The sequence below is a fragment of the Panthera pardus genome, unplaced genomic scaffold (genome assembly GCF_024362965.1).
Source record: "Panthera pardus isolate Hobbes unplaced genomic scaffold, ASM2436296v1 HiC_scaffold_23, whole genome shotgun sequence".
Taxonomy (NCBI): Eukaryota; Metazoa; Chordata; class Mammalia; order Carnivora; family Felidae; genus Panthera; species Panthera pardus.
In genome coordinates this window covers 1,491,523-1,504,227 of record NW_026526799.1, presented here as the reverse complement: position 1 = coordinate 1,504,227, position 12,705 = coordinate 1,491,523, and the positions used below count along the sequence as shown (strand labels likewise).

The window sequence follows — 12,705 nt, the reverse complement described above, 5'->3', positions numbered from 1 at the left end:
ACTAAAGGAGCGATCTCAAAACCCAGCTGGAGAGCGGGGATCTCGGGGGAGCGACAGACACAGACGTGGTCCTGGGGCACCGGCCCCCAGGAGCGGAGGAAACCCCCCAGGAAGGGGCTGGCCTTCCAAACTCAGAGGGTATTTGGATCAGTCTTGTCTGGAGGGTAGGGGTCTGGGTGGTCTGCGGCCGTCTGCGCTGCACAGGATCTTCCGCCGAAACCGGCCGAGACTGGAGACCGTGGCAAGAGTCGCCTGGGCAAGAGCAGGTCAGCCTCAGAGCGCGAAGCCTCTGCCCAGCCTGCGGGCTGCAGGCTACTGGCGGCCCCCCCCCCCCCGGTATCCCTGCTCCCCTCCTTCTTTAGCAACTGAACCCTGGCTTGAACTGGAGAAACCATGAACGCAGCTAAAAGGGGACATCCCCAGACTTCCCTGCGGTGAGGTATGGTCTTGTCACCAGGTTCCCGCCAACGGTGTGGTGCTGCGTGCCCGGGACGGCCGCGTGAGCGACACAGCTCAGCCGGAAGGGGGGCTGCTTCCATCCCCCGCCCCCCCGCCCCAGCCTCCACCTCTTCATCTTCTTTTTCTGTGCACCTGGAACTCGGGCGTGCTGGCTGGAGCTCCAGCAGCCTGTGGCACCGTGAGGTGGTTTCACCGTAAGGATGAAAAACACGTGTGGGGACGAGTAACGTGGGCCCTCGGTGTCGCTGTGGCGTTGCCTTCCGAACGCCACGGTTCCGGGCCCTGGAATGTTCCCGGAAATGAGAAGCATGCTTCATCCCCGGGGATTTGTACTGACCAGTCCCTCTGCCTGGAGCATTCCCTCTCCAGACCTCCGACCGGCTTGCTCCCTCACTGCCTCCGGCCATCTGGCAGAAAAGCGCTTAGAACCCAAGGCACTAAGGCCTTCTCTGAGCCCCTGTTTATAGCATCCGCGCCCCCCAGTGCTCCAGAGGACTTACACTCTCCTGCACACTGGGGGTCTTCTCCTTGCCCCTTCACTTATTGTCTGCCCCCCCCTGGAATGTGAACATCACAAGAGCAGAGGTTTGGGCTATTCTGTGCTGTGTCTTATGTGCCCAGAATGGTGCTTGACACAGAGAAGACACTTGATGAAGACAGAATGAATGAATGAATGAATGAATGAATGAATGGCATGATCTGACAGACAGTCTCTGGCATGAGGTCCGTCCGGCTCAAGAAAAGTCACCGTGGGCTCAAGGTACCAGGCTGGGACTGGGGCTGCATGTTTGTCGTGGGCAGGGCAGAGGACATGGGGCGGGGCTCCCTCTCCGGATCCTTGTGGGTCTTGTGGGCCAACGAGGGAAGGAAAGCTAGCCCCCTGGCCCCTTTTCTGCCCTGGCATCTGTTCAGTTCAGGTGTGTGTGCCCACAACTTGGGGGCTCCGCCCAAGGTTCGCCATGTGCTGAGACAGCCACGGAGCCCGTGAACCAAGTCTGCTCCTCACGTGCCCCCATGAGGCAGCCCCCCAAGAGATACTGGATGTGTGGGGTGCTATGATGATTTTACGTGTCCACTTGGCCGGGCCATGGTACCCGCAGGTTTGGGCCAACGTTAGTCTAGAGGCTGCTGTGGAGGCATGTTTTAGATGAGGTGAACATTTAAGCGGGTGGACTTTGAGTAAACCAGACCACCTTCCATCATAATGTGGGTGGGCCTCATCTCATCAGGTGAAGGCCTTAGGAGAAAAAGGCCTGCTCTCCCCAGAAGGAGAGGGAATTCTGCAGCAGACCACCTTCGAGCTCACACTGTAGCTGTTCCCTGGGCCTCCAGCCTCCGGCCCACCCTGCAGATTCTGGACTTGCCGGCCTGCACAATCACGAGTAATTCCTTAAAATGCATTTCTCTACATACATCACATCCTACCGTCTCTGTTTCTCGGAGGACTCTAATGCAGGTGCCGCTGTTTCCACACCAGCGAGCGCGGGGAGGGCCGGGGCGTCTCATAGGAACGGTGACCGATGAGCCTCGCTGGTCAACCGCGGAGACCGTGAGGTGGGACACACCCTGACTTGTGGGTCCAATCAAGGGCACGAGTGGAGGTCACACGGACGGCACGGGGCTTCGAGCGTGGACACCGAGCACGACGGCTTTATTTACCACTGAACAAGGAGCCAGGCCCGCGGCCGCGGACGGCGGGGATCCCCGGGCAGGGGCGGTGAGCTCACGTCCGGGATGCGCAGAGCCTCACGCGGGCAGGAGAGCGGGCAGCACTTTCCCGGCACACTGGCCAAAGCCGACGCGGTACCCGTCCCCCTGGCAGTGCCCTGGGGCGGAGGAGGACAGGGTCAGGCGCGCAGCTGGGCCCTCGGCAGCACGACAAACACGACGGGCAACGAAGAGCGACCCTCCCGGAGCTGAGCCGAGCCGAGCCGCGGGGGCGCGGACACGGAACGGTAGGTGCACCTGCCGCCAGGGACCCTCCGGAGCACCGGACCCGCGGCTTTGCTGACGGGCGCGCTCCGCCCCCGAGCGCGTTTGGGGTCAAACCGCACGTCTGCTGACGGAGTGCCTGGCCGCCCCGTGGCCAGGGGCCCCCCAGAACCCAGCTTCCTCATCTGCGAAGCAGATCGCGGGACGGTACCCACGGCGGGGGCTGCCACGGGCTGCCACGCCTGACACACGGGACCCGCGAACGCCCAGCGGGTGCCAGCTGCTGTGGCGGTTGCGAGCGAGGGACGGGGGCCGCACGCTCGGCCTCTGAGCGCGGCCCCTCTCTCGGGGTCGTGAGGGTTGGACGCACTATCTGGGTGAGGCCCCCGGCGCGATGCTCCGTAGGTGGGAGCTCCGGGCCCTCGATGCCCCGAAACAACGGCGAGGGTCTGCTCAGCGGAAGGGCCTGTGCGGACTGGACTCAGCAGGGAGGACACGGGAGCAGAGAGGAGGGGGCATCTGGGCTGGGATCTGATGGGTGGGTAGGAGTTCACCGGGACACTGAGGGAACGGGAGGCACCCAGGCCCGGGCGGGAGACGAGTGTGGCGCACTTGTTCCGGGAAGCTGCCGGGGGAGGGGGCGGGGGGCTGAGAGCCCCGACGAGCCGTGTTCTGAGGCCACTGAGGGGACACGGACCAGCTTCCAGCCAGACAGTGACACGTTACCGCTGTCTTGAAGGGAGCCCAGCGTGGCTCTGGAGGACATGGACGGACACACAGACGCGTCGGCGTGAGGCCTCGGGCCCCAGGGCCCCCAGACTGGACCGCACCCTCGGGACCCCGGGCCGCGTGGAGGCCAGAGGAGCTGAAGAGGGCCGCGCCAGGCGGTGGTGACCGTGACCCCCTGCCGGGGTTGGCCCGTGACCCTGGCTCACACAAAGACACCACCAGATCCCTGCCCCGCTGCAGACGGGCCCCAAATCAGGGGCCCCACCTGCTACCCGACGGGGAGAGGGGACGAGACGCCGGCAGCCAGGGGAGAGCACGGAAGCAGCATTTGTAGAGGGCCCTCCTCCCGGCGGGGACCCTGCCCTCCGCCCCCCAACTCGACACGGGTGCTCCGTTCGTCACCGGGGCCCCGCCACCCCCACTAACGCACCACCTGCTACCCGAACAAGGGTCCACGACGAGCCATCCTGGGGCGTGAGGCTGGCCGCTCCCTCCCCATTTACTGTTGGCACAGCAGGTGGCCAAGATGGGGTTCTCTCTACCCCAGCGGGAGTGACATCCGGGGACAGATGTCACTCGTTATGAAGGGCTGTCCGGTGTAGGACGCTCAGCGGCATCCCCGGCCACCACCCAGGGACAACTAAGACGGTGACTGTCCCCTGAGGGGTGAAGCTGTCCCGGTTGAGCCCACCGGTCCGGGGGAGGGCAGGAGCCGCACCCAGACAAGCAGGGACCCCAGGGTCTTCCCGAGCCCCCAGGTGCCGCTGCTGGGTCCAGAGGAAAGCTAGGCACAGGTGCATCCACGCAGGGATGGAGGGACCCGAGAGGTCAGGGCACGTCACTGAGCCCTGGACAGGGGGGAAAGCCAGCGCCCCCACCTCCAACTGTGGACACAGAAGGTGACAGCGTAACTCCTTCTCTGGAACCCGGGTCCCGGCATGCCGACCTCACCGGCCCTTCCCTGGAAACCACCTTCGGGCTACTCTCCACCCCACCCCACCCACAGAATGGGAAGCTGCCCCCTGCCCAGCACGCTGCACCTGCCAGCCCGCCCAGGCACACAGCCTCACCCTGCAGAGGAGCAAGCCCGGGGACACAGGAGCAGCTCCAGGCAGTGAGCTGGACCCGACACCAGGGGTATCTCTGCCACTGGAGCTTCAGGGGGTCCCACCCATCTCACACCCTGAACCGAAGCAGAGGAAATGATCCAGGGAAGCGAGGGGGGGGGGGGCGGCTTGCACCATGCAGAGGTGAGGGTGGTGACCTTCCCATCCCAGGGCAGTCACCGCATTCCAGAGCGTCCCCCCTGTGGAGACTGCGGTTTAAAGTCCTGGGTAGCCAAGGCCAAGGCCGGTGGAGGCGGGAGGTCAGAACACACAGACGCGGGCCCGGGGACGCCAGAGTGGGGACGAGGGAGGACAGATGGCTCTTCGGCCGGCCTGGAGCGCCACACGCTCACAACGGGGCACGCGGACAAGAGAAGTCGGACGGAGCCCTCGAGGCCTGGCCGCCCTCACCTGTTATGATGACTTCATCCCCGTCCAGCAGAAACTTCCTGGTCTGTCCGTTCCCCAGGTCGATGGCCTTCGTTCCCCTCCAGGACAGCTCCAACAAGGAGCCAAAGCTTTCGGGCTCCTTCACAGCAGGAAAGGGAAGACAGCCTCGCATGTGGTGAGCGTGTCGGCTGCAGGGTGGACGCCTAACAGAGCCTACGAGCCCCTGCCTCGTGGGACCGCCCGGCCACAGGGGCAGGCCCGAAGGTCCTCGGAGACTCACCGGCCCGCTGATGGTTCCAGAAGCCAAGAGGTCCCCCGGCCGAAGGTTGCAGCCATTGACAGAGTGGTGGGTCAGCTGCTGGAGCATCGTCCAGTACATGTACTGAGGGTGGGGACACAGGGGGACAGGAAAGGTGGCTCACCCCAGCCTCCGGCCAGCAGCCCACAGCCACTCAAGGCAGACAGCCTCCCTAGGTGTTCTCCCGGTGCCCCGAATGGCTGGCAGCAGCATAAGCTGTCCTCCCGGAGCCACCCAGGCCCCCCCACCCCAGCTGAGCCACCCAGGCTGCCCCCCCACCCCAGCTGAGCCACCTAGGTTTCCCCCCCCCCCACCCCAGCTGAGCCACCCAGGGTCCCCCACCCCAGCTGAGCCACCCAGGTTTCCCCCCCACTCCAGCTGAGCCACCCAGGGCCCCCCCACCCCAGCTGAGCCACCCAGGTTTCCCCCCCCCCACCCCAGCCGAGCCACCCAGGTTTCCCCCTCCACCCCAGCCGAGCCACCCAGGTTTCCCCCAGGGTCCCCCACCCCAGCTGAGCCACCCAGGCTGCCCCCCCACCCCAGCTGAGCCACCCAGGTTCCCCCCCCCCCCACCCCAGCTGAGCCACCCAGGGTCCCCCACCCCAGCTGAGCCACCCAGGTTTCCCCCAGGGTCCCCCACCCCAGCTGAGCCACCCAGGTTTCCCCCCCCACCCCAGCTGAGCCACCCAGGTTGCCCCCCCACCCCAGCTGAGCCACCCAGGTTTCCCCCTCCACCCCAGCTGAGCCACCCAGGGTCCCCCCACCCCAGCTGAGCCACCCAGGTTTCCCCCCCACCCCAGCTGAGCCACCCAGGTTGCCCCCCCCACCCCAGCTGAGCCACCGAGGTTTCCCCCCCACCCCAGCTGAGCCACCGAGGTTTCCCCCTCCACCCCAGCTGAGCCACCGAGGTTTCCCCCTCCACCCCAGCTGAGCCACCCAGGTTTCCCCCCCACCCCAGCTGAGCCACCCAGGTTTCCCCCCCACCCCAGCTGAGCCACCCAGGTTGCCCCCCCCACCCCAGCTGAGCCACCGAGGTTTCCCCCCCACCCCAGCTGAGCCACCGAGGTTTCCCCCTCCACCCCAGCTGAGCCACCGAGGTTTCCCCCTCCACCCCAGCTGAGCCACCGAGGTTTCCCCCCCCACCCCAGCTGAGCCACCCAGGTTTCCCCCCCACCCCAGCTGAGCCACCCAGGTTTCCCCCCCACCCCAGCTGAGCCACCCAGGTTTCCCCCCCACCCCAGCTGAGCCACCCAGGTTTCCCCCCCACCCCAGCTGAGCCACCCAGGTTGCCCCCCCACCCCAGCTGAGCCACCCAGGTTGCCCCCCCACCCCAGCTCAGCCACCCAGGTTGCCCCCCCACCCCAGCTCAGCCACCCAGGTGGCCCCCCCACCCCAGCTGAGCCACCCAGGGCCCCTCCACCCCAGCTGAGCACTGGCTACAGCTTTGGCTCCTCTGCTCCTTCACACGTCCCCAAGAAGGCAGACCTTCTCCCCACTCACACCCTCAGTCTGCAACCTGCTCGTCTGTCCTCAATTACACGCTGCCCTGCAAATACCCCTGAGTCCTGAGTTGGCAGGGTTTAGGACCTCATCACAGCAGAGGCTTCTCGTGAGCAGGCCTTGCTTGCACTGCCCCCCACCTCCCCGCCCCCCTGGGCCCCGAAGCAGACATGGGCAATGGAGCAGAATGATTCGAACAGGATGTCAGGGACAGCCCGGGTACAAAGGAGCACCGGGGTGGGGGGGCTCCGCTGGGGACGGGGGGGACGGGGGGAACCACGTGGCCACCAAGGTGCTCAGACGCAGTGCAAGTCCACAGCTTCTCAGACCTGACACTCCTGGCGAAGGAAAACTTAGAAGTGGGCTCGAACCCAGGAGTCCCCCCAAGAAGGCCCCCTGATCTTTTCTCAGCCTAAGGCGCCCATGACAATGTCCAATTCAAAAGGACACTAGAGCAGACGGGAATACGTTGATTCAGATGTGCAAGTGTTCAGCAAACACCAGAAAAGGTGCCCAGCCACACTACCCATCAGGGAGATGCAAACTGACCCCTGCACCCTCACTGACTACAGGAAAAGGCACACGGCAGCGCCTGTCGGCCAGCGGGGAGCGGCCGAGCAGCCAAAATGCTTACCTGCTGCTAGCGTGAGCAGGGACTGGCACAAGCGCTCTGGGGAACTGTCTCGAAGAGCTTCTAGGCTGAGTGTACAGATACACGTGCTCTGTGACCCAGGAAGTGTTTTTCTGGATACACACCCAACTGAAAAGTGCCCGTGTGTGCACCAAGAGATGTGGCCTAGAATGTTCACCGTAGCTCTGTACTAGCCCCGAACAGAAACAACCCACACGTCCTGCGGGCCAGAATGTTCTAGAATGTTCGCAGTAGCTCTGTACTGGCCCCGAACGGAAACAACCCACACGTCCCGCGAACCAGAATGTTCTAGAATGTTCGCACTAGCTCTGTCCTGGCCCCAAACGGAAACAACCCACACGTCCCGCAGACCAGAATGTTCTAGAATGTTCGCACTAGCTCTGTCCTGGCCCCGAACGGAAACAACCCACACGTCCTGTGGATCAGAATGTTCTAGAATGTTCGCAGTAGCTCTGTCCTGGCCCCGAACGGAAACAACCCACACGTCCTGCGGATCAGAATGTTCTAGAATGTTCACCGTAGCTCTTTACTAGCCCCGAACAGAAACAACCCACACGTCCCACGAACCAGAATGTTCTAGAATGTTCGCAGTAGCTCTGTACTGGCCCCGAACGGAAACAACCCACACGTCCCGTGGACCAGAATGCTCTAGAATGTTCGCAGTAGCTCTGTACTGGCCCCGAAAGAAAACAACCCACACGTCCCGCGGACCAGAATGTTCTAGAATGTTCACAGTAGCTCTGTACTGGCCCCGAACGGAAACAACCCACACGTCTGTCAAGAGTAGAACATTTTACGAAATGAGATAACGAACCACCACTTAAACAACCAGACACCTGCCACGTTAGAGAAGCCTGAGAGAGGAGAACACACATTGTATGATTCCGTTTCTATAAAAAACAGACCAACTTGACGTACGGCAACAGAAGTCAGAAGAGAGATCACCCTGGTGGGGGTAGGGGGGTGGCGACGATGTGACAGGAGGGGACAGCAGGGGGCAGCTGAGACGCTGCCATTCCGGTCTGGGTGCAGGCGCACGGGGATGCTGACTTGGTGAAGCTAACTGAGCTGTGCACTTAGAGTCTGCATTTTCCTCCCTGTGTGTTGGGCTTCAATTAGAAGTTTACTTGAAAAGAAGAAAAAAAAAAAGTGACTTGGATCCATCCGCCCCCGGCAGGACCGAAGAAGCCAGAGGCTAGACCCTCGAGGGAACATCTGCCGTCCCCCGAGAACATCACTGGTCCCATCTATGCAGGCATCTGGTGGGGGGTGGTCTCTGCGGCCTCTTTAGAGACAGGCCCACGCACTGCGCCACGACCGCATCCCAGGACGGACGCAATCCTCCTGTTCCTGCCGGCAGGACGGCCCTCTTTCCCGAAGGTCCAGGAAGCAGCACCCCCGTCACCCCCCCCCCCCCCCCCCCGGTTTCAAGGCTTACCTTAAAGTTGGACCTGCATATGGTGGCTGCCTGGCTCATTCCTTCTCCTGTTGGAAACAAGTAGCACTGACGGAGGGCCCTCGCTCCATTAATTGGGGGGGGGGGGGGGGGATGTGTAACTGGGAGGGGGGCATTTGTAAGGTAGATTGTTCTGTGGCCTACGCCTGCCATTGTCGGCCACGATTTCACCACAGAGCCGGGGAAGCAGTGAGCTGGCGGCCATCAGAGCCACGACACCCGCACAGATGCCATCAGCCGGAGGCGGTGCACGTGTTGAAACCTGTGTGCCACGCCCCCTGGGGCCCTGTGGACAGTGGGGCCGTCTGTCCCCGGCGGACTCCTCCAGGGACGGGCAGGGTGCTGCTCGACGACCTACTTCTCCAGCAGTTATTAAACACCTCCTGCATGCAAGGCGCCGGGCTTTGCTGCTCGGTTCCTCGACGGGGTTTGCAACGAGAAGCTCTTTACTCCGTCCGAGGCCCGGGCCCTGGCTTCCCGCCCGCGGCTACACACAGCAGGTCAGGGCCCCCACGCCCGCTCCCCGCCCACACAGCAGGTCAGGGCCCCCACGCCCGCTCCCCGCCCACACGCGTCCCGCAGATCCCGACAGGGACCGTCACGACGGCACCTTCGGGACTGCAGGGGGGAGGGGGCCTGGGAAACCATCCCTGTGCTCAGTCCTCCCCTTCTAGGTCTTTCTACATCTCCCGACACCGCCTTCTTGATAACCCCGTCCCCTCCCCCAACCGGGCTCTCCCCTGGATGTTTCTGGACAGATGAAGGGAAGACAGAAACGGGCCCCAGAGAGGGTCCGTGGGTAGGAGACTAGCCTGGGACCGACAGCCCTGGGTTTTCCTCTCAGCCTTGCCATCAGCCCCTAAGTGCCTTTCCTCTCTGAGCCTCAGTTTCCTCTCTGAGCCTCAGTTTCCCAAAGTCTACCACGGAAGAGCGGGACTGGCTGGTGCGGTTTTGCAGTGGATGCTAGGGCAGCCATGAGCCCTTCCTACAACTCCTCCCTCTGGGGAGTGTCCTGCTCCTGTGGGTGACAGTGCCGTCCCCTCCTGCAGGACACAGCCTGCTGCCGGGAAGCACCTCTATCAGGGCTGACGCTGGAGCTGGCCGGACAGCAGGGCCCGGCGCGCGTACATAGGTTTAGAGGAGGAGAGCGATCCAGGAAGGGCGCGGCCAGGGGTCTGTGTTAGTCCCTGGGCAAACCCTCCCCTTGGGGGCCTCCAAGGTCCCCCATCAGGAATGGAGGTGACACCGGCCTCTTCCTTGGTACCGGCTCTGTTCTAAACCTTTGCACGACGCCACGTCCTTTACCCTTGCGACCACGCGGTCCAGTCAATACCATCACTGTCCCATTTTACGGATGACAGACTGAGGCCCAGACGGGTTCAGCCCCTTGCCCAGAGTCCTACAGCTAAGCGGTGTGGAGTGGACCCCAGCCACGGTCTGCAGGGCCAGGCTCTTTACACTAATGCTCTACTGGCCTTCGGAGCTGAGCCGTAGAGCCACCGGGGGTTGTGGGCCGTGGTCCCCGGGCCGTCTGCGAGGCTCTCGGGGCTGACCCGGGGTAGGGTGCAGGGGACAGGGTGTGTGGCCTCAGGGAGCAGAGCCAGGCTTCCCGACAGGCACGAGGGAGGGGTCACCAGTGGTGTGTGAGTGGAGGCTGGGGTGACCCTGGCTGGGGTGGGGGGGCGGTGCTGGAGAGGGGATTCAGACAGAGGAGGCAGGTCCCAGACCCCGTGCTTTCTGGCCCTAACAGTCGAGAGCTCAGCAATACGTCACCAATGTCCTATGGGCCCAGTGTGGCATGCTTTGCGTGCGAGGTGTCCCTTCCCCCTTTCCTTTGCAAGACCCCCATGGGGCTCTAAGGCTGCAGTGGGAGACACCCTCTCACCAGCCACCCTCTGCCCCCCGGAGTCCAGGAGCCCACCTGGACACAGTCTCTGAGCGCACGACAGTACCTTTCAGGGTGACAGACAGGTTGATGTCGAACGCGTAGGGCCGGTCGTGGCGGAGATACGGCAGGGGCTTGGGGTCCTGTGAGGGCAGAGCAGAGCACAGAGGGCTGCTGGTTGAGGGGCCGCGCTGGCCCAGGCGGGGCCCCCAGCAGACCAGCTCCCCAGGCACAAGGGGTCTGACGTAGGACTGTCCCTGGACGGCAGGGACACTGGTGGTCACAAGTGCCGGGCTCTGGGAAACGCAGCCGAGGGGGGAACATCCGCAGGTCAAAGGTGCAGGGGTCAGATCAGGGATGCCCCAGAAAGCCAGGGAGTGGAGCAGGGGGTGGGGGTGTGTGCGGGGGCCAGAGATGGGGAACAAGACAAGGCCAGCGGGGGAGGCTGGGGCAGCAGCGGCCGAGAGGGGCGCCCCATCGGTGCAGGACGCCGGTGGAGGCCGCCGAGGGCCAGGCCACGAGTCCGCACATCAGCCCAGCACGGTGTGTTCCTGAAGTGCGACACACGAGATAATCTGGGATGATTTTAATGGTATGTGTTTTTTTTTTATGATGAGCTTGGTGGCTGGTGACACCAGTAGGACATAGAGAAAAAAACAAAAATCTAAAACAAAAACACTACCCCTGTCTTGTCTAAATACATTTGAGTTTAAAAAGGGGAGCTGCTTTACAGGAAAACATCCAAGAAACAGCAGGCGGGAGTAACCAGAGTTATGAAGACCCTGCAAAGGTGTTTGCGCAGGGGGAGCCCGAGATCTCACGTGACTGGGAGGCACGGGAGGGGTGTGGCCTGGCGGGCAGTCAGGGGGTCCCGCCAGGGAAGGGGGCAGGCGTCGGGGGCTCACCCAGGTGGGGAGAGCCAGTCTCAGAGAGGAAAAATGACGGATGGGGCGAATCCCCATCGCGAGGAATCTGCTCACGGGGAAGACCCCAAGCTTGCTTTTAGCACAGCAGACGTGAGCGTGGGGGGTGGGGGGTGGGGGGTGGGGGACAGGGTGGGTGCAAGAGCCCCAGCAGGGGGAGGCCGGGGGTCAGTGATGGGGGAACGGCAAAGGGCCGTGTGCACCTGAGCATCGCAGGCCTTGGGGAGACATGGGAGTCGGTGGGGGGAGAGCCCTGGGTAAGAGGAGGGGCCGCTGGAGAGGTCACAGGGCGTTCCTGCGGGCTGCTGGCGGAGGTGGGGTGGGGGCCTGCGAAGTGAGCCCCCTGTTGCCGGGCTCCAGGCTGCATCCCATCAGGGGGGCTCCAGGGGGCGCCGTCCCACAGAACAGAACTCTGCGACCCGGGGAGTTGTGCGAGGTGGTGGCCCCGGCCAGGACCCCTTCTTCTGCCAGCTGGCCGGTCCCCCCGCCCCAGAGGATTCTGAAGGCCACACAAGAACTGTGTGGGGCGCAGGGAAAGCAAAGGCAGAAGGAGCGGTGCCCGGTCTGCCTGAGGTCACACGCGGGCAGGCTGGGGGCACAGAGCTTCCCTCCGGGGTCTCGATGCCAGGTGCGCCCGTGGCCTCGGGTGGAGGGGCCTGGCTCTGGAGCCGCTGCAGAGATGAGCTCACCTGCTCCGGGTTGGGCACGGCAAAGGGCAGGAGGGCGTCCATGGGCACCACCCACGGAGAGATGGTCGTGCCGAAACTCTTCCCCAGGAACGGCCCAAGGGGGACGTACTCCCACTTCTGGATGTCTCGAGCTGCGAGAGAAGGGCCGAGCCGGGCTCACAGAGGCTGCCGGGGCCTCACGGTGAGCTTCCCTCCTCCGCGGTGCACGGGCCCCAGCCAGGCTGCCCACGGCCGGGGACAGCAGCATTCGGTGCCCAGGTCACTGTGCCGAGTCACAGCAAGAGGCAGGCTGACCCAAGGGCAGGTGGACCGTCCTCCCACCCCGAAGGGGCTAGAAACTCGTCATCCACGTGGGAGGCAGACGCTTCTGGGGTCTCTGGCACACAGCCCAGGGGCTGAGAGCGGCTGGATGCTGGGCTGCTTCGGTTCAAAATCTCAGCCCGACCTCCTCGCCCGCGGCACGGGAATAACCGTGTCACCAGCACCCTGCAGGGATTCGGCACGGGGCCCGGCCCATAAGTGCTCACAAGCGTTAGCCAAGAGGTCAGCCTTGTTCCTACTGAACTCACAAGAAAACGATCGGAGGGGGGAGGTACCTGCCCAAGGGCTCAGAGCTGAAAAGTCTGCATGGAACCCAGGCCACACCCCCCCCCCCCCCGCCCCCGACCTGCACCAGACCCGGGAAC

The 12,705-nt window shown here is 63.8% G+C and overlaps 1 protein-coding gene across 2 annotated transcripts in view; it reads right to left on the bottom strand.

Moving 5' to 3' along the window:
• The window catches only part of FAH (fumarylacetoacetate hydrolase), a 38,896-nt gene that overhangs the window by 15,078 nt on the left and 11,113 nt on the right, over positions 1 to 12,705 (bottom strand). Inside the window, exons 9-14 of one of the 2 annotated variants that reach the window (XM_053888607.1) lie at positions 12,020 to 12,150; positions 10,475 to 10,550; positions 8,505 to 8,551; positions 4,897 to 4,998; positions 4,638 to 4,755; positions 2,082 to 2,285 (exon numbers count right to left, since the gene is read on the bottom strand). In XM_053888607.1, the coding sequence (XP_053744582.1) occupies positions 2,206 to 2,285; positions 4,638 to 4,755; positions 4,897 to 4,998; positions 8,505 to 8,551; positions 10,475 to 10,550; positions 12,020 to 12,150 (554 nt within the window). In that variant the 3' untranslated portion in view covers positions 2,082 to 2,205. Of the gene's footprint in view, positions 1 to 2,081; positions 2,286 to 4,637; positions 4,756 to 4,896; positions 4,999 to 8,504; positions 8,552 to 10,474; positions 10,551 to 12,019; positions 12,151 to 12,705 lie in introns of those variants that run through there. The other variant, XM_053888606.1, reaches the window with a different exon arrangement.